Below are 21,557 nucleotides of genomic sequence, written 5' to 3' on the forward strand. Positions count from 1 at the left end.
AGGGGTTATGAACTCCTTCAAATGTCCTTTTGTTTCAATGGGAACTCTGCACACTGTTAATCAAAATACTGATGCCATACAAACACCTATATCCAAAAGTCAGCTGGTGATTCACCTAAAACTGTCCTCCCCCACCTCCCAAACAACAGCAATTGGTAACAAGAGCTTCTGTTTCCCCAGATTTAGCTAAGCTTCCCTTTATACAAAAAACATGAAGTACAAATGAATATAGAATTTTAAAGCTGAAAGAATAATTGCTTTCATAAGAAACTCAGAGATGTGACACAAAAGAAACAAGACCGAGTATGCATAAAAAATTATAGGTTGATGTTAATTATGCATATTAAAGTCACAGATGATGTCTAGTATGCAATCATGTTAAAAAACAGGTTTCAAGAAAGCTTTACTATGAAAATGAAATGAAATTTGGTGAAGTTAAATGAATTTTGTTGCTTTAGCGACTGTGAAAATATTACTTTACTTTAAACGCATTCAGAATTTCAAATTCCCAGTATGTAAAATTTTCAAATCTTAAGTAGTCTACTATAGCTATAGCTGTTCTCTGAAATGAAATATTAACCCTTGTAACAATGAAAAAAATCCTTTCTTCGTTTATTTTTTTACATAAAGGATGAGAAGTGCTCCCAAAACAAAATCAATTTACAATTTTCAAAGGTTACTGCAGATAAAAATGTACATTCCTTTTTCTTTGTGACTACATATTAAGCAAGACTGTGCCTAAATTCAGAGAATGCTCCATGTTTTCACTGCACAAGCATTACATGTTGCCATATTTACACTGGGGAGTCCAAAGGCGTAGCTCAGTGGCATCAATCTTCACATTATGAAAAATGGAAAGTGTTCAGCTGCTGCTGTTGCTTCTTTGCACCTTGAATCCCTTGAGAATTCACCCTGACCTTTCGTGCGTCCCTAAAGCTTCCCTACACTTTTGTATAAACCAACAGACAAAGAGGATGAACATCTCTTCAGCTCTTTCACTGACTATAAAAAGCAGGTTTTCTTTAAATCAATAGTTTAATAGCTATGCTAAATACAGCTTATGCCACATTTCTTGCTTCTAATTCAATGTAATACTTCTGGGTACCTCAGTCATCATCTTGCTGATTTCTTTTCTGTCAACAGAACAGGAGAGTTCAGAATGTTAGGACACAGTTATCTGAAGTAAGAGCACTAATAAATCATGACAAGTGTTCCAGATAAAATGGATTAGACAGTGATTGCATTTCTAAGTCATTTTTTGGAACAGTAAGAGATAATGTTTCCAGCAAATGGAACAGAGCAATATCAACCGTCTCTCTCATCCCAAACTACAGGATTTTACTTCCAGTAAAGAAAAAGATTTGCCTTGTCCATTAACTCATGGAATATACAAAAGCCAGAAAACATCATGGTGGTGGCAAGAGTCAGTGATCCAGGTAACCTGCCCTCCCTTCCCTACCTTACAAAGATGCCATGTTTTCATGTCACCGTGCATTAAAAGAACATAGAAACTGGACTGAAAAAGGAACTACTCTTTTATGCTTTTTCCTAATATAGTTGTCTTGTAACTTTTAAAGAAAAAAGTGAAAAACATTAAAAGTTAAAAGCATTAGCTCCAGGCATCCAAAAAAGCACATTTCCATTCGTACTACAGTCATATTTACATGTTAGTAAGAAAGGAAACAGCTCAGTCCTTCAGTAAGGTTTGTCAAACTACATTCATTGCTTCCCATAAAAATAAAATTAATTAAGCAAAGTGAGAGCAGTAAAAAGCTTGCTCTTCATCACTTCAGAAACAATTAACCCAACAATACATTGTGTGATGGCTTCATACATTGCTTTTTCTGTAATTATGTACTCTGTTAGTAACGAAATCAGAGATCCAGGGACTTTGGTATAACCATTTAACAAAGGTGGAAGGTCAGAGATCTTTTTCTGCTACTTCTTACCAGTTTAAGAAAGTCAATCAATTTGTGAACGTCCTCTCCTGTGGAAAGGTCCACAAAGTCCTTGGGCAGTCGGTAGCTCAGGTAGGGACTGGGCTGGACGGTGACTTTGCTGTTCGTACAACGGAACACTGGAAAATCCTTTGGAAAAGACACCCAAGACAAGACAATAAGAGTGGACATGAATAAAGCTGGAAATGTTACTGGGACTCCTCCGTGAGACTGAGTCATGTTGCCAATGAGTTTATTTGGCACTCAGTCAACTAAACTTGTGCTTTCTAAAAATTGTAGCTTTCTTATAAAACCTCTGCCCACTTAGGAGCAATTTAAAATGTCAAACATGTTAAACAGTCAAATAATGGCTTTCATTACCTCACTTTAAAGTTTCTACGGTGTATCAGTTATTAATGTATTTAATATATTCATGCTTATGACAGTGCTGTAATAATGGAGCTACAAGGAACTTTGGGCAATAGTATCTAGATACATATGTGGATTGAGAAAAATAATTTTTATAGAATCCCTAAATTTGTCTTCACAGTTTCCTTGTTTAAAAACATTTGCAACTATAACCTTACTGAAATTATAATTAAAGCTTTCCAACCAATTTACTTACTGAAGGAAAAAATACCTCTATAAAAGGGCCAGAAACATCTCTAAATGCTCAACTGTAGCAACAGGTTTTGGGGAATGATATAATTTTAAGTTCAACGCATTGGCATGCCACACAATTGCCAGCTGTACGGCAATAAACAGCTTCATTTTAAGAGAGATCAACAACTTAACAGATTCTGTGACTGGATGTAAGATGAAACATGAAGACAAATTATTCTACTTTTCATCCAGGATTGCAACACAGAAAACTCTGTAAAGCATCTGGTAATGAGAAAAAGAAATCCCAAAATAAAAATTCTGTATCCCACAGACAGCTCCAGAATTGGGAGTGTGTTTTAACAAAGGAGACACAGCTTTTAGCAGGAGGGTTCATGGAATGGGTTTTCATACAGCAACAGCCCCACGGTGAGACAGAGGCAATGGCCTGAACAGCAGCCTGGAATGGGGTTCCCCTGTCAATGTGTTATGGAAAGGGCCACAGGACTAAAGAAACTCTCAGATGTTAAAATCAGCTCAATGAAGTTTGTCATTTCAGCGACCTCTAATGCAGTTCAACAGCTAGGAAATAAAAAAAGACCACACTGGCCAGCCAGCTCTCCTCAGAAAACAACAAAGTGTTTCCCAAGATCCACTAACACACTATTTTCTCTCTTCTACCCAGCTGTCCAAGGACTTCTCAAGATGTGAGGACACTGTCTCAAGATGCAGTGAGAAAAAAAAGTGGGAATACAAAAAATGAAGACTATTCCCCACCTTCTGTATTAATGCAAAGTTTGTTGTTTTTACAGAGGAAATGCTGCTTGGAAGAGGGATGGAAAAGCCTTGTTCTGCAAGTCCTGGGAGTTCAACCAGAGGACAAGGCTTTGCAAAGGGTATTCCAGATGAGGAAGAGACGGAAGTTAAGCTTCCACTTGTCTCCCCTCAAGCACAAAACTGGAGATGTGGGAAACTGAATGACAAATATCAAGAACCAAGCAGAAATTTAACTGATATAGAAAAGTAATAGATTGTAAGAAAACTGAAAGGAATGCATCAAAACTGTGTAAAAGCAAGTTTCAGGGCATCTTCTTTGCAATGGGGTCCAAGCTGCAACAGGGGCTTGTACTGTTTGAACTAAAAATTTTCTTGCAGGCATCTAAAACTAACAGGTGATATTTGTTGGGATTAATTACTAAGGCAGATTCTACTTACAAAGAGTTTACAGTTCACAGGAGCTTAATTTACTTCAATGGGATTTACATCACAATTTGATTGTAACAGCAAAAGAAAGAAAAAAATAAGGCCATGAATCCTGTTGGATGTTATTCAGCCTCCCTCACCTGTTCTGTTGCTTCCCCTTCGCTCTGGTCTCCTTTCAGGTTTTTTCCAGAGGTGAGTTCTTCCCATGTAAAGAGCAGAGAGTCTGTTACTTCACCAAATGGGTTAAAATCTATTAACCAAATCTTACCCTGCAAAGGAACCACAGACAAATTAAAACAAACCACAGAATTAAAACAAAGAAAAACAAAACCAAAAAAACCTAAAACAAAACAAACCAAATAAACAAAAAAAACACCAAACCCAAAATACACATATACTTAGATTATTACAGCAAGCTATGATGTACTAATTTGATTTTTTTTTTAAAACAGAAGATCAGACAGAGCTCAAATAAACTGAGTGTAAATCTGTGCCAAGTGCTTTCAGATGAGCCCACAGAAGTTCTGGCTAATCCCCATGACCCACCAAGATCCCCAGTGAGAATGAACAGGAATGTGGGAGAGCCCCAACCAAAATCCACCAAAAAAACCCCAAACTCAAACAAAAACAAAATCAAACAAGCAAAAAAAACCCAAACCACCTAAACAGGGACTTTGCTTTCCATGAAAAACCACCTCAGCAACGCTGTGCCATCCAGTAGTCTACAAAAAATTGCTGCTCTTTGTCTTAGATGTGACCCTAAAAACAGAGTTGGGTCTGCAAAATGCTAGTGGAGCTCATGAAGGCTCAAAGATTCTGTACAGACATAGATAAAGAATAACTTAAAGGCATTTTTAATATAGCCATTACTAGACAACCACACTAGTTTTTACCTCATCTTTAACACATCTATGTTCTAAACAGTCGTGGTAGTGTGCACAACAGTACAACTGCTTTACAAGTGAAAAATGAAAGCAGAGACTAACAAGACATGTTAGAAATAACAGATGTGTAGGGGAGAAAGAAATAGTTTGTGTTCCTTGAGCCACTTCAAGATACAACCCCCAGCACAGGGCCATCTTCTCTTGCCCAAGGAAGTACCAACTATTCTAATAAAACAAAACATGGTAATCAATTATAAGGAAATATGAGTACAGCTCCTAGTGAAAATTTGCAAAACGAGTATTACATCTGGAAGAAATCAGTTCTATCGAAGAGGGAAGGAAAAAGTTGCAGTAACATAAGCAGGGCTGAAGAGTTTTATTGTGTTTATTATAAAGATCAACTAGAAATGGAAAACAAACCTGAAGGCTACATTTATTTGACTGAAGATTATGTAGGTAAACATTCACTTTACTTTCTCTTCCTTCATTTATGAAGGATCTCCTTGCTTTAAAAGATCTTGCCTATCTAGATACAAACAGCAAATACATTTGATTACTTACACTACAGCCATCTGGCTTCTAACAGAAAGATGCTTTTGAAGCGTCGGCAGAGAGTAACATGGAGACTGTCTCTCCCACCTACACCACCTGAGCTATCCCACAGGCACTGACATGCTGTGGAACTGCAGTGATGGAAACCTGTGAGATACAGAGCAGAACTGCTCTGGTGGCTCCGTTACCATCCAAGGCGAGCTCCTTGTGCAGCTGTGGGGAGTCCCAGCAGAGATGAAACCAGTGGTTATGACTTGCAAACTGGAGCTGGGCCAGCACCCCAGTAAGGAGTGTGTGGCTGCACACAGACTTGCACAGGTGTCTGTCTCAGGGCAGGTCCAGGGGGTACAGCTCTCACAGAGCACATTTTAAGAAGCCAAAGCATAGAAACAACAGAGCTGAAACCAGACAGCTACAAATTGCAGGACGCAGACCTGAGTGGTTTCTTATTTGTTCTGCAAGGGTGAGCAAGCCCAGATCTGCTTGGTTGAGTTGCAACACCTCTGCATTAATATTGGCACCATCAGAGCAGAAAGCCAATGGGGAAAGCTCTGCTGTCATTTCCCATCTCTGGTCCTCCTCAAAAGGCTGCCACAAATTCTCATGATAAGCAATCTTTCACTTTTGCTAATGGGGGTGACTTGCTAGCTCCAAGACAGCACAAGGAGGAATCTGTGGGTTTAGATTCATTCTATCAATCTAGAAAAACAAGCTAATGAACCAATTTAATCACAGACAGAAGCAATGGCTGGCAAAGTTCATTCAGCAGTTCAGAGAATCAGTGTTTGCAAATGAAACATTTATACCTAATACTTCCCTACAAAAGGCTTTCACAGAAATTCCTCCTCACCCCAAATACATCCAGCTCAGCTTTTTCACAGGAACATTAAGATCATTTCTCTAGAGAATAAATGTACCCTGGAAAAAACTGAAAATTGATTTTGAGACTACTGAAAGCAACATATTTTTTGTGAGCACCCAGCAGTTTCTCCACCCCTGCAAAAAGCAGTGCACCATCTACAGCAACAGCTGTTTCCTTGAGACAGCCTTAAATCTGCACTGAGCTTTACTAGCTGCAAATTGATGAGAAGTGGAAAAACAAACTAAATATCTCATTTCAGGGCTTATTAAAAGAAGTATATATAATCCTGGTCAGTAACCAAACTGCCTTTTCTTAAGATTAAATTCTCTCTCAAGTTGTGAGAAAGTTACAAGCAATGTCAACTCTGAAGTTACACACAATATCATGATTTAAATAGTTTCAGATAACTTGTACTGTGTATCTAAAAAGCAGTAGTAAGGCTATTTATCTGCTATCTTCTGCATGCTATTAGTAATCTTTGTCATACAACAGCACAGAAATGCACAAGCCAGGAAAGTAAAGTTGTGCATAAGTGGAGGGGAAAAAAAATCCCCTACTTGTACTACATGGTATTTTTTTCTCATCCTAAAAGAAGGAATCAATAGATTTACCACGCCCTGTCAGCTTCATGTTTTGTTTTACTAAGGCATTAAGCAGCAGAGTGCTGAAATGAAATACCCATGACAAAAACCTCTTGTTTAGAGGAAGTTAAAGATAGATAAAATGCAAACTGAACTGCTACATCTCCCTAACTCCAGCTGCACTTGCTTGCACAGTGACAACGCTCACAAGGCATAGACACAAGCACTGGTCTGCTCCTTAACAAGAGCTGAGAGCCAGCAGTGGTCAGGAGCCACCCCTTGCATTGCTCTGTCTTACCACAGTGACTTGTCTTGGTTTGTTGCTCACACCTGGGAGACAGCAAAAAGCAACAGCAGAGACGACTTTCAGTCTTTTGTGAACTCCCACCTCCAACTCAGCAAGCAGGACCTGTGGCAGCCAACTCCAAACAGTCACTAAAGCAACTGAAGTGAGCAGGGGAAGGAATTGCTGTCATTTACAACCATAACAACAACCTGCTTCTCCAAGCTGAATATTTAAGAGTTGAAAGGACTTAAAACAAGCAGCAAACATTTCTCTCCTTCTGTAGGTGACGTTGCTGTGCAACCAGCCTGATGAGGAGCACGGGCTCTGGAAATTAATCATGCTCACAATATTCTTTTTCTGCCTGTAACTCACACGCCAAGGGAGCGATGAATAACACAGTTGCAAACCACAATAGTACGTGTGAAAGGAGGAGCATCTGACACACAAAGGGATATCAGGCAGTTTACAAGACCTGAGGGTAGAAGGCACCGGAGAGAAATCTACAAACAGATATATTTTATCTTGACAGATGAAGAAACACTGCTCATTTGAGATCCCACAGGCTGAAACCTTTTACTTAAATAATCTGTCTTCATGCTTCAGCTATGAGGCAGAGCACCCAACGGCTGAATCTGGTTCAATGCTTAAGCTGCTCCTCATTTTCCCTGACAGCATCCTCACATCTGCCGATCTGAGCCTGGGCAGGTAATTTCCACTACAGCGTAGCTGCTCTAGCCTCATTTTAGGTACCTACATTAAAAGTTGGGCTGAGAAATGGTGCAGTCATTGTTTTCCACTTGAGACACATTCCTGTTTTGTAAACTATGGGATGATTTACTGTGGCACAATTACAAAATAGTTCAGCAACACTCAAAATGAGAATCAGGACTTACTCCCAATACACTCAACTCAACTCTAATAAAGACTTTCTCCAATCAAGCCTTTCAAGCACAGTTCACCTGATCAAATATTTCTCTCCACACGCACTAGGAGAAATCAAGGTTACTAACTCTGATATTGGCACGTTCATAGCATTATTTAGGTTGGAAAAGTCCTTTGAGATCATCAAGTCCAACCCTTAGCCCAGCACCTCTGTGTTCACTACTAAACCACACCCCTAAGCACTACACCTACGTGTCTCAAATAGTTGAGGTGGGATATTTCTCGCCAGCTTCATCACTATCTGGATGTTGAGGGCTCTGATCTGCTCAACTCTTAGAAATACAGCTGGAGCAGCTTGGAAAGAAAAAACTGGCTTCCATCTGTCACAAACCAGGCACACAACATTCATACCCCTCTTTTGACAATTATCCCTTCCTATCCTAGACTTCCAGATATGAACAATTTTTCCAGTCTCACAAGGATAAACTTAAGAAATACTAAGGATAATTTTGATGAGTTCAAATGCTGTAGAGAAAAAACACACAGGGAAAAAGAAATAAAGCCCAAGGAAATATATGTCTTAAAAGAAAATGCCCCAAACCTGTTTTGTGTGTTTGAAAGCTACTTGGACCTAAAAAGTCACAAGAATATCCTGAGTTGGAAGGGACCGACAAGGCCACTGAGTCCAGCCCCATTAATCCCACCATATGCCTGAGAACACCACCCATAACCACATACTTTAATTTTCGGTTAGCCTTGAATTGGTCAAGCAGTAGGACTTGATGACCACTGTAGATCACTTCCAACTGAAACAGACTATTCTACTCTAAATTACTGTAGCAAGGACTCTCATGTCATAACAAAAACTCAGTTGCCTCTTCACAGAACTGAGAAAACTGCAGTCAAAGCCTAAGTCTTGTGCTTTAGAACTGAAAGTTTTCTGGAAGATATTAACTAAATAATTACATCACTGGCACAGACATATTTACACCCCTAATCCTACTATTCTCCTACTGTAGACAGCATTTAACAGAAAAAAACACCTGTGGAACAGAATAACATCAAGTAGGTTTTGCTTGGTGGTTTTTTGTTTGGTTGGGGTTTTTTCTTCAGTGGTATTCTTTCATTTCGTTGGGTTTGTTTTTTTTCCAGGACCAGTTCTAGGAAGACAAAGCTATTACTTGCTTCATCTTCGTAGCATTTCAAGTTTTCACAAAAGAAACAATTATATAAAATCTATTGTTGACTTACCCTGCTGTCTCTGTACACATCAAAAACAACTGAAAAGGAGAAAAAAATGTTAATTGTAAAAGACATATAATTTCACAGAACTTTAAATCTGAATAGATACTTGTGTACACAGCACAATCTGCAAAGTCAATATGTCTAAAGAACTGCAAGCCAGAATTGGATATACTTCTAAGAGGGAGCTGAAATGTTTCAAGAACTACTATTAATGCACTGGGAAATCAGCTGCTAGGTTTTTCCATTTAATGCTGGTTTCTTCTGATGATTTTTCTCCTATGAAGAATATTTGATAAACTCTTAGCCCAGAGAGCTTATCTTTGACATTACTATTGTTTCATTTATAGTAGAACAGAGACATTTCAGGGAAGGATCAAGACAATGAACAAACAGTTAATAGAGAAAGTTCCTGCTCCACAGACATTAGGATTTCAGCAGCTAACAAGACAAACAGGTTGTAGGAACAAAGGCGCCGGTGGCAGTGAAATGGCAATGTCTGATGTCACCCAGAGCAGATACAGCACACCTAATTATTATCAACAGCTCCTTCAAACAACCCCCTTGCCACTCAGTGACTGACTCAAAGCTGCCTTGCCTGGCTCCACTGTTGTTCCTTCCCTTGGCTTAATTAAACATGACTCTGTATATGCAGCTTTCCATCAGTTTCTGTTCTGTATGGTTAAACAAACCTTTGTGTTGCCTTTCTCTTGAGCTAGGGAAATCAACAGGGAAGCATTCAGGCATGGCTACATGCAAAAGCTGTACCAGTTTAGCAGGAAGAAAGGGAAAAGAAAAAAAAATAAATTAGAAAAGCCTCAGACAAACATTATATTGTTACTTCCTTCACTAATAAGGGAATATTTCAGCTCAGAGATTTCTCAATACATGTGGATAAACTAAACTCAGGATATGACTGCAGAACACTTGAGTCTCAGGAAGCTGCCTGTCAGGAACAGGGATGTTGACTGATCACATCCATGCATGTAAAGCTTAATCTGACATTTCATGTGAAGTTGGCTGGGCTAAGGGCAAACCACAACACCACAAAGCCAAAGCCAGTCACGTAACTGGTTTTTACCATGCAGCCTAAAAATCCACACAGCTTTTGCACAAGCTGGGTTGCGTCAATGTCAAGTCACTCCAGGATTAAGTGCTCTGTTCTCCCCGGAAGACAAGCCCTCAGTGGATAAGGCAGTCATCAATGCAAAGGGGGGTACAGGAACCCCAGGATTTCTTTTCCAGCTGTTCAACTGAACTTAGTGCCTGCACCACATCCTCTCCTTAGTCATATCCTAAAGGTATCCCTCGCATCAGAGGGCTTCTATAGTGAGGCCTGTCTGCCTAAAGCAAGCCCATGGCAACCACTGAGGCTAATGGTATTTATTGAGATTCACTGGGATTCACACAGCTGGAATTCAGACTGATTGCACCCTGATGACTGGTTCAGGACAGTCACAAATACTGAACAAGAAGAAAACCTGAACTGTTCCCTCTCCTTAGGGATCACCTCAGAGCAGGAGTGTCCTGTGCCAGTGAGACTAGTGAAACTTCACCAGATACTGCTCTAAACAGAGGGAAAGCCAAAGCCCAGCTCTGCACTGTTGACACCTCCAGAGCACTGCTCTTACTGGGCTCTTATCAAAGGTATTTAGAAGGTTCTAACATAATTTAGAAGTATTTATAAAGCATTCACCCATCTGTTATCCTACTGCTCTGACTCTGCAATGCTTCAGCTGCTCTGACTCAACTCTTCCATCTGGAGATGCTACCAGACCAACTGGAAAAAGCAGAGCAAACAGCATCAAAACTCCCAATGAAACAAGAAGTCAGGAAAAAAGCTGTAATACCTTTCCTTTTAAAAGCAAACAAACAACCAAACCCAGATTTTTATTGTTAACAACACATATGCTACCAGGCAGTGGATCAAGGGAGAGGACAGGGGATAAATGCAATGTGGTAAAAAAAAAAACAAAACACCCACAAAAACACAGAAAACATTTTCTGCATGGCATTTCTCTGAAGATGGACCAGCATCTAGCGCCTAAGAATAAAAAGGTTAACAAACCTTCATCCCAGAAGGTTGCCCTGAAACCTCCTTTTCCTTCAAGGCAACTCAGATGGCATCCTTTACATAAGATGACATTTCAGACCTTTAAGTTCACGAGGCAGCCATTTCAGAGCCTAAATCTAGGCATCAATTTCCAAAAATAGTGCCCTGAATTTTTATCTATCAGTTGATTACATACCAGCTAAAATTGCATTGGAACACAGAGGAAAATTAAAACGCAGTAATCAGAATGCCAGATCTATATGACTGATTTTACTTCAAAATGTAATGGAACTGCTAATTTACTGATCTATTGGTCTTCTCCAAGCAGCAGACCATGAGAATGTCTCTGGACTGAAACAGAGCAGCTTTGCAGAGTCTAATTATTAAGAACTTCAATATAAAAGAGACTGGCACTTGAAGGTACCATTTTCAGACAGTTAGAGACAACAGATCTATTTGACTGCTCTGGTGTGTCAGTAAAACAATAACGTTAAAAACTGACCTAGAGGTTGAATTTTCAAAGCTTTAGAGATGACAATAAAACTGCCATAAAATTCTTATGTTTATGGGTTTTACTAAGCTGAGGTTTGGTCCACACCTGACCAAACTTAAATCTCTTCATCACGTTTTTCACCATTATTGATCACCCATCATAATGCAACACCATTCAATTCTCACTAAACCATGTTTGAAAACTATTTCAAATCAAATTTGCAAAGGACTTCACATTTAAAGAACAAGACAATTTACTTGGACCGATTAGGTGTACCAAATACTGTGGCCTTTATTCAAAGGTTTTGGCCCCTAACCTGGTGTGCATTGACATTCTAGGAGAAATAATTAAATCTTCATGAAAATAAACTTAAAAATCCTTTATTCAAAGAATCCATCAATAATTTAGCAGCAAACATCTGACAACATCTTTATAAACAAGTATTCTTCTCACTACTGAATGCCTTTTGCCAAGGATCTCCTACCCTGCTTTTCTGGTATAAAAATTATTTTCAAGTAAAACAGGGAAAAGCCTCAAAAAAGAGTTATTATGCCTGCTGAAAGGACCTTTCACTCATTTCTTGTGTTTTCCTGAAGAGCTCCAGCCCATTTCTTTGGGGTTTCTTTGTTGCCAATGTAATTTCAAACCCTTTGTTCCTCAATGTGCTGTAGCCATTAGAGTTCCCAGACTCCCCCAAGCTCAAGTGAACCAAGCCCTGTGAAAGCAAGAGCGATAAAGAGATGCATACTCACAGATACCCTCAAGATACTTACAGTCTTCATCCAAGAATTTATACTGTATGTGTTTCTTGAAAAACTCATGTATGGATCTACATATCTCCTCATGTTGTTTAGAGATATGATCGTAGTACTGGGTGTAGTCCCTCTGTGATACACCTGTCAGAAATTTCAGGTAATTATAATTATAAAGAGCTCTAGGCATGCAAAAAACCCAACCAGCAAAAAAGCAGTTATCAGACACAGAAGACGGGGTTTTCCCAAGTTTCTACCGTTATTAGTGACTTACTGCTTGGCTTTATTCTGCTATAGTTTAAAGTACTTCCATTAGGAATCTCTTCCTTGAACAGCTCTGTCCTAAATTTTGTGAACTTCATTTTATAGATACACACTTTGACTATTTTAAAGTGCATTTCAGGAGGAAACTTTGCCTGTGTTTAAGTTTGCAATGCCCATCTCTTCCTTTCAGTTTCATTCTCCTTGGTTACTCTGGTCAAAAATCTTGTTCTGCACATCACATGCAGGGACTACAATTTGGAACCATGAAATACCAGGGGTGGAGGCTAAGCTTGTACATTAGCAAAGATGATCCATAGATACCACAGTTTCTCATTTAACTGATTTTTTTACATGTGGAAAACCACGTGCCTGTTTGATAAGGTACTACAGGTGAAACCCTAAACCCCCAAATCAGTGGCCTGGCATGCAGGCCAGTACCTTAGTGCTCCCATTTTCTCCCTCAAGGGCTTTCTTAGCTATGTAGACAAACCATCCCTCCTACACGTTCTTAATTTCATGCATTTGTCTACAAGACACTGGTTTAAAATGACATCAACAGGATTATACACTTGCATGCATCTTGAGCGACAAGAATTCTCATACAGGATGTGTCAGCATAAAACACTGCAATACCCTGCTTGACAAATGTCAAATCCAAGACCTGCCCCACCACTGCAGAATGAGTAATTCAGGCTATTTACATATAGAAAGAGAGAATTCCCCAAGGAAGATGCATCATCAGTTTGCTCTTTTAACCATATACAAAACATAGAGTTTTGCCGTAAGGCAATGCTGACTAACGCCAAGGATGTGCTCTTTCTAAAGGAGTTCAGAGAAAAAGTTTATGATGTCAGTGGAACTTTGAATTTTTAATACCACTGCAAAGCTTAAGTCTAAAAAACAAAAACAAAAAGATGATGGCATCTAAGGGGTGCAGATGTGTAACTGGAAAATCATTCACTATACTGCAAGTATCATTCCAATTTGACTGACAGGCTTATTAATTTTAAGAGTATGGGAACATATTGTGAAAAATCTTGGAACTATCTTCAGAAATGCAGCTGGAGTGCTAGCTAAAAAAAATCCCACACTGCCAGATCTACTAGGTTTCAAAACCTGGTCATGAAATGTACAGAGTGCTTAATTAGCCAGTGTACAAATGCTTTGAGGTACTTGAAAGTAAATATTACTATATATACATACATACATACATATATATTTTCTATAATAAATCTACATTCAAATGTTTTAGAGGTTATTACAGCAGTGTGTATCTCTGGCAGTTGTGGTGTTCCAGCACCACAAAGCAGGACAGGATTGAGGTCTCCTCCCTTCAAAAGGCTCTGTCAGGAGCCATTAAGCAATACAAACTTAATAGGAAATCTGTGCTATTAGGAAGATAAACTCTGTTACAGAGAGCTGTAATACACTTGCAACTGGCATAAATTGAGAGAAAATGGAAAGATGAGCATAGGAACACCAGAAGGAACAGCCAAATCAAAGGGCTTAGGAGAATGGTGTGTGTTGACAGCACCTGGATTAGCACAGCTCAAATATCTGTGTGCAGCTCCATGGGAAACCCAAATCAGGAAACGAAGAACAGGGAGTGTGCTCCTAAAGGTTCACAGAGGTGGGAGTGGATGGAGCAACAAATCACTGACAGCTCCCAATAGGTACAAAAAGGCGCAGCCAACACAAGCCCACACTCACCATGCTAAAACAGGAGAAACAGTGAGAGCTACATAGCTAATGGTCTTGTATATCATCACAAGGAACCCTGGACAGACCACTTGTGGATATGGAGCTTGGTGCTTGTGAATATGTAGACATGAAAGAGGCAAAGTGAGCAAACCTAGTTTTATCTTAACGCAAAAAAAAAAAGTCACGTTCCTTCCTGTAGAGTCTGGATTTGCTCCATCACTGCTATAACACTTCCTTGTTAGAAGAGTTCAGGCAGAATGATTCAACCTTGTTCAGAACAAATGTGCACTAATCCTGTGCTATTTGAGTTTCTGTTCATCTCTAAAGATTTCATGGCAGACCACACCAAAATCAAACTTCAGAGTAGTAATTAGCCTGAAATTAAACCTCTCAATTCAAGCACCTGTGTATGTGCACTGGGTATCTCATTTCCTGCTACAGTCAGCAGAGAATAGTCAACACAACCAGAGGAGTAAAACTGAGCTAAATTTACCCTAAATTACGCTAAATTTACCCTACTCAGCTGCCTACAACACATGCTCTAGCACAATCTGCCTGTTCTCCAGCTGCCAGAGGTCTCCTAATGTACCCACCAGCATCTATGCATGCTGTGGACAGATACCTTGGCTCTTCAGTGCCACTTGAAATGTTTTACATTTAGGATTCTGCACCTGAGTAACAGAACAACAGGTTCTAACTAAGATACACTGAATTTAATATGAAGTGTGGACACTTCCTACACCTGTGGAATTGTTCTGACCTCCCTAACTTTCTGTATATAACATCCACATGGGATCATGTGGATATTGGGGCAGCACAACATACAACTGCCTCTGTATTCATTCTGCAAGTTGAAGATGATGCAATTTGCTCCTGAATACAAAAGACTCACTCATAAAACTGCCTTTGGATGAAGTTCCTGAATTAACAATTAAATTAAGAATACTCCCACTGTAATGGCAAGCATGCTGTGCTGTCAGGCTTTCAAATACAGTGGAAAGTGAGATGTGGTAAACCACATTTTAAATTACAGAAAGAAAAAACCATTAATTTCAGAAATGAGGTGTGAAAATAAAGAACCCTCTTCAGACTTAGCTCTCATTCAAGGAATCAGAGAAACTCCTCAAAACGTCATCCAATAATTTTGTTTTTAAGAAATTCCTTACCTAAAAGCTTGTTTTCCTTCACAAAGCATCTGAATTCTGCACCAGGGATTAGTTCACACCATTTGCGAAGAACAAGCTGTGGAGGAAAAACAAATGACAAAGCATTGTTGCAGAAAAGTAACAGCATCCTTTCGTCAACAGGTCTGCCTTTTAGAGCTATAGTTTTGCTGCAATGATGACCACTGCTACAAGAAAACAAAACAATCTTAAATCTGCAGTTAACATAATCATCTTTGCAAATATTTCAAAACAATTAGATTTAGTATTCATTTCAGAGAATCACAGAATGCTTTCAGTTGGATGGCATCTCTAAAGACCATCTAGTCTAAACTAGCTTAAAGCAGAAAGATTCAGACTGGACGTAAGAAACTGTGAGGACCATCAAGCATTGGAAGAGCTCCCTCACAGAGGTTGTGCAGCCTCCATCCACTGAGGTTTTCAGACCAGATTTTATAAAATGCCAAGCAAGACAATATGATCTCATTCCTTACCCAGCTTTGAGCTATGAAGATGGACTAGACACCTCCTGAGGTCCCTTCCCACCTTAATTATCTCATGCTCTTCCACTTTCTACAGTATTTATTACTGTGAAATCATTTATGAAACAACTTCCAAGTTACATTAATGATAAAGCATGGAAAATAAAAACCCTGCTGTACAGCACAACAAATCTGTCATGGAATTGGCAGAAAGTTGCTCCCTAGTCAAAGGAGCTGATGAGCAGAATTAAATTTATCCAAATCAACCTCTATTCTGGTACACACCCAAGCAGAATTCTGTGACGCCTTTGAAGGCGCAAACCAGTTAAAATAAGGACACAGGACAGAAATAGAAACCAAACTATTATAGTCAATAGGACAGACTGCCTGGGAATTAAAGTATCTCTCTAGCACTTTCTCAAGTTTCTGTATTTCCTAAGCTGAAATAGTCAGAAGGGTTTATGTTTTTGAAGGCCCCAGTTACTGCTACTGGATGCTAGAAACTCCCAAACCCTTTAAACTGCAGCAGAAAGTGCCACTAACCAGAGATGGCATTCCTAACTACAATGCCAGCATTAAACTCTTTGTACCAACTTTTAGATGTCCTGTATCTTTAAAGCACACTTGATAGTGCTTTAAAATAAAACAAAGTTCATTCACTTTCAAAACGCCCTTTAAGCCCACAGCATGATGACAAATGTTGTATTTACATAAAAACTATTATTAGAGAGATGACAAGATGTTACCATAAGAGCAGTAGCTCCATATTAACAGTTAAAACATCTCTAGCTGAACGTTTTGATCTGGTAACAGACATAGGAAATAAGATGTGACAGACCAGTTCAGGATGTCCCCAGCCACTGTAGCAAGGCTCACCCTGGTAACCTCAGTGCGATGCTCACAAGCAGCTCACCATCAAGAATATATGACTTTGAGCTACAGAACTTGTCCTTCCTGTCCCAACCTGACAGACATGAGAGGACATTGCCAGGAAGCTTCTCAAGTCTGCACTTCAGCCCACCTGATCTTCAATTAAATGAACTTATGACCTGCAGTGCTGAACCAGACTTCCCTTCATACTGAAAGCAACATGAATAAAACAACACATTCAATGAACAGAAACCCGACCACAAATGTCACCCGGCCTGTGAGTGTTCTTTTAAATTACTTAGAAATCATGCAAGAAGTCCTACCTCATAGTTCAAGGAAGGATCAGGGGAATCATCAGTACAGTGAATAAATCTGGAAAATTAATGCACAGGCTTCAAAATCTGCTTTACATGTAACATTTTAGCTTTAGTGAGAAAAATAACCCCAAACTGTGAAACATAAGAACTACTGTTAAATTATTTCCAATATATACAAAGAAAGTAAATGCAATACGTAAGAACAACTCTCCTTCTGACAATTATCATGGGGAAAAAAACCCAGAATCATCACCTCTTTTATTCTAGCGCAATTTGGAAGCACTTAAATCTGGACAGGGATGTGTCCAAAACATGTTTATTCACTGTTGATTTATTTCTGTTTGAATTAACAGTGCTGCTCCTTTCCCTTTGTATTGTTATGTTGGCATAACTGAATTCTCAAAAAACCCAATAAACTTGAGCAATCTAATCCAGTTTCACTGCAGCATGTTTTCCCAAGCACTTTTAATGTTTAACTTCCCAAACCACACAACAGAGACACATCATCATGCCTTACAGCAGTGCATTTCCATGAATAAAGGATGCAAAATAACGCTGCTGCTCGGCACTCCTGATTCCATAGCATGGTATCTTTCTAAATTAAGAGCCTTAAGAAATACTCTTATAAATCTCTTGAGACTGGGAATAAACAAAACTATTTCCACAACTGTAAGCAGATGTCAAGGTTTTGTCCCTTGAGAGGAGCAGACTCTGTCGGTCTCCTTTCATGAGCTAGCAAGAATGGAGGCAGTTATAAGCCAAGTCAACTTCCTTGTACCTTTTTGTGATTTTACAGTAAACCTCGCAATAGATTCCGTAATTTTCAAAAGGTATTCACAGAAGAACATGTGTTTTTCTTCCAATTCTACTCCCTGACCTTATTGGCAACAAACTACTTGGAAGCACAGAATTGTGTTAAGGGTCAGTGCTGAGCAATAGTCCTGAATACAATATTTATAGGATCTCCTTTTGGCAGTGAACTTCATTCAGCAACCCAAAAGTCTCACATAAACATTGCATTTGTAAGACATGGCTGCCCAGCCTTTGGTTTGAAGAGCTATTGTAAGAGTTCATTCTGTATGCTGCCAGCAGAAATAAATTTCACACATTTTAGCTTAGACTTTAATATCCACAACACACAGAAAAGTAGGGCAATACAGGCAGGCTTTCCAAAAGCACAGTGATCAAACACATCATATATATATCTGTAAGCCTGTGTAAATAGATAACATCCTTCAACTACAGTTTAGATTCCCCACAATTTAAGATCTGTCAAGGCAACAGAAACAAACCCATGAGAGCTCACAGTTTTGCTAGACTCAGAATTCCTCCCTTAGTAGAGTATATGCCTATCATACTGAAGAAAATATCCCCCCCACACACAAAGCCAATAATAAACTCCACAAAGGCAGCTGAAGTCCAGCACATGGAGTTTTACAGTGTCTGCACATGAGGACCTGTACTACCTCTCACAGACTCCATATCTGAGAGTGGGGTACCTGCAAGCTGCTTCATTCCAGTAACAGTCTTTTCCAGCAGTCAAAAAAACCCAGCCTTATAATCAAATTATTCCTTAACTCAACCCTCAAATATTTTGAGCAAGAGCTACGTGGGGAAAGATCCTCTTTCCTTGTAGGTCAGAAAATTAAATTCTTGTGTGCCATCCCAAGCCCCACAGACTGTGTAGGTATTGCTGCCGAATCAAGCAAACAGGCAAAAATACTGCAAGACACAGTAAAGGTATTTTCTGAGCCTTAATGACACAGGACTGAGTACAAATGAGGAAAAAATGGGTGAACACAGTACAAGACAAAATAAACTCATGTTTTTGTAATCTAATTTTCCTTCTTCATATTATCATGAGTTTTCATTGACGAAAGGCCACTTTTGTTCAGGGAGTAAATTTTGGGTGACTTGAGGTGAAAATTTTATATTTCTCACCAGCTCATTGTAGCATTTATTGCCAAGACCCATCTGAACTCCTGTATTACAGATGAGCTTTTGATCTCTAGAGGCACAATGCTAAGTGGAGTGTTTTCAACCCACATCCTATTCAGGTTTGGACATACTTGAAAGAACAATCAGAAAGATGTCAGGAACCCCAAACTGAGACATGCCTGGGCTGTATTTTCTGAAGCCTCTGAAAACTGTAATTTTGAATACTGTGGGTGACAGGATCAAACTCTTCTGTGCTGTGGTCAACAGTTTTTTTAGAGTTATACTTTTAGAGTCAAGACCAGAAGGATCAAGATCTCTTTGTATGTGGCAGTTCAATGTCAAACTCCGAATGCTAATACTGGACCACAGGACATGCTACACAAAACCATTATGCAGGTCACTTTTCAACACTGAGAAAAGCAATTTAATAAGGTTGGCAAGTTTCTCCAGCATCTACCCTGGATGAACTCATCTCCAAATCACTGAGATAATTAGGACCAATTATGAATATGATGAGAATTGTAAAATTTATTCTGTACCTGATACTTCTCTACTATTATTTCATAGTTTATTTTAAAATCTTATTAAAAAAAATAAGGAGAAACTTTTAAAAGCCTTTGAACTGTATCTTTATTCCTCAAATATTAAACCTTGCCAGAACTTTGAGGGCTAAAAGAAATTGGACCTCTCAAAAGAGAATCTAGTACTTCACTGTAAATTGCTAGGGAAAATGGACAAGAGTAAAACCTCAAGGGAAAAAAAGTCATCATAAAAGGCCTCATTTTCCACATCCTCTTGTGTGGAACTGTCTATTTTGAAACAGTTTATATTAAAGCCTACACTAACAGCTCCTGCTCCTGCAAAAAGATACTGAAGTGGTAAGGCATACTCTTCATGATCCAACATTGCCTCCTATGTTCTGTTAGAAGAACACAGGCAGATCCCTCCACATCTCAAAAAACTTTGAAATTTCCCTACAATTTGGAATTCAATATTAAAAGTATTAAATCTGGCCTCAGAAACGTTGCCAGAATGCAGGGGCATTAACACATCATTAGAAGCAGTGCTAATATTTCTACCAGTGAGCAATAAATCATGTTTTAATAAAACATAAACATAGTCCACCCAGTCTAACAATAAAGAAAAAAACTGTATTTTATACCAATATATCTATCAGGGCTATGCAGAGCTTTTGATTCAGAAAAGGAGTTTTAATCACTTAAGAGAAATCCTAGTTGGATATTTTTTTGTCATATATACTCAACACTAAATTTCTGAAAACCTACATTAATGCCTGAAAAATCACACCACCCACAAGATTTTTTGTGAACTCAGCTAAGTAAAATACAATGCTGACTTTGAAGAAGAAATATCAACTGCATTAATGAGTACATTTCTCTAAAGTCTTTGCTAATTTACTTAAAATTAACATGCTGGAAAGGTAATTCATTAGTCTGAATTTTTCAACCAAGGTGTCAGCATCATGAGAGAATCCAAACTTTTAAAACAGTCAAAGCAATTTAATCATGCTCAGTATATTTGCATTGAGTTCATATTTTTTTAATAGTTTGTATTGAAGCATTACATGGTTCCATTACATGGAATTTGAGACAGTTGAGAATTACAACAAGGGCATTCCCTGACCTGAACAATGTTTAGAGGCATACAGGAAATGGAAGAGGAAAAGAAAGGCAAAGAAAGTGGTTTGCCTTAAGTTCCACATCACTGGCTTAAATTTCTAGGTTAAAACCCAGATCTACAAATTGCCATTGCAGCATGTTTACGATATTATGGCCCATGAAGTGGATATTGAAGCTTACACAACTGAACAGGAAACAAAACAAGAACAACAAAAAGACAGTATTCAGCATTTTGGCTGTTACTTATGCAGGGCAAGAAACCTTTAGACCATACTGAGTATTATTGACCAAGTAGAAATAGAGTGCATTTCTCCTCCCTCCAAGTAGTCCTTCCAAGGGATTTGGATGCATTATGTATGTAATTTTCATTTCTTCAGCACTTCAGGTTCTTATGCCAGCTACATATTTAATTTCTGCTTGCTAAGAACTAGTGAACTGGCAGCTAATCAATAGTATAATTAAGGACGACCACTGTTCTGATTTAGCAATAATCATCGCACTGTTTGGGGACATTCTGTACAAATAACTTTGTAATTTAGAAATACCAAGCACAGACTGGACAATAATATATGCTTTAATCAAGTATGACATATTCATAAATTACAAGATATATACAGAGACCAAGGTGATTTCCCACAATCATGTCATAAGCTTTACTTAATTACCACCATAGTTGTGCTATCTGGTCGTCTTACCATATTGGAAAAGGACCCTAAATGGACTAAAGCGGTGGAGTTTGAGGTGTTACCTTTCTACAAGAGATTATTCTCCCACAGCAGGATCAGGAGAAGAGAATGTGCCTGCTATGAGATGCTGAGCCACTACTGTACTTGTGTGAACTTAAGGTGAAATCAC

General features: G+C 38.8%; 1 protein-coding gene across 2 annotated transcripts in view; it reads right to left on the reverse strand.

Moving 5' to 3' along the window:
* Positions 1-582: 582 nt before the first annotated feature.
* The window catches only part of CDC123 (cell division cycle 123), a 30,879-nt gene continuing 9,904 nt past the window's right edge, over positions 583-21,557 (reverse strand). For both annotated transcript variants that reach the window (XM_005526052.3, XM_088055248.1), the window contains exons 7-13: positions 17,131-17,179; positions 15,459-15,534; positions 12,349-12,471; positions 9,039-9,067; positions 3,881-4,009; positions 1,950-2,087; positions 583-1,133 (exon numbers count right to left, since the gene is read on the reverse strand). In XM_005526052.3, the coding sequence (XP_005526109.1) occupies positions 1,107-1,133; positions 1,950-2,087; positions 3,881-4,009; positions 9,039-9,067; positions 12,349-12,471; positions 15,459-15,534; positions 17,131-17,179 (571 nt within the window). In that variant the 3' untranslated portion in view covers positions 583-1,106. The remainder of the gene's footprint in view (positions 1,134-1,949; positions 2,088-3,880; positions 4,010-9,038; positions 9,068-12,348; positions 12,472-15,458; positions 15,535-17,130; positions 17,180-21,557) is intronic.

The sequence above is a fragment of the Pseudopodoces humilis genome, chromosome 5, assembly GCF_049639895.1.
Source record: "Pseudopodoces humilis isolate 2021_Gansu_Grassland_sample_001 chromosome 5, ASM4963989v1, whole genome shotgun sequence".
In the NCBI taxonomy this organism is placed as follows: Eukaryota; Metazoa; Chordata; class Aves; order Passeriformes; family Paridae; genus Pseudopodoces; species Pseudopodoces humilis.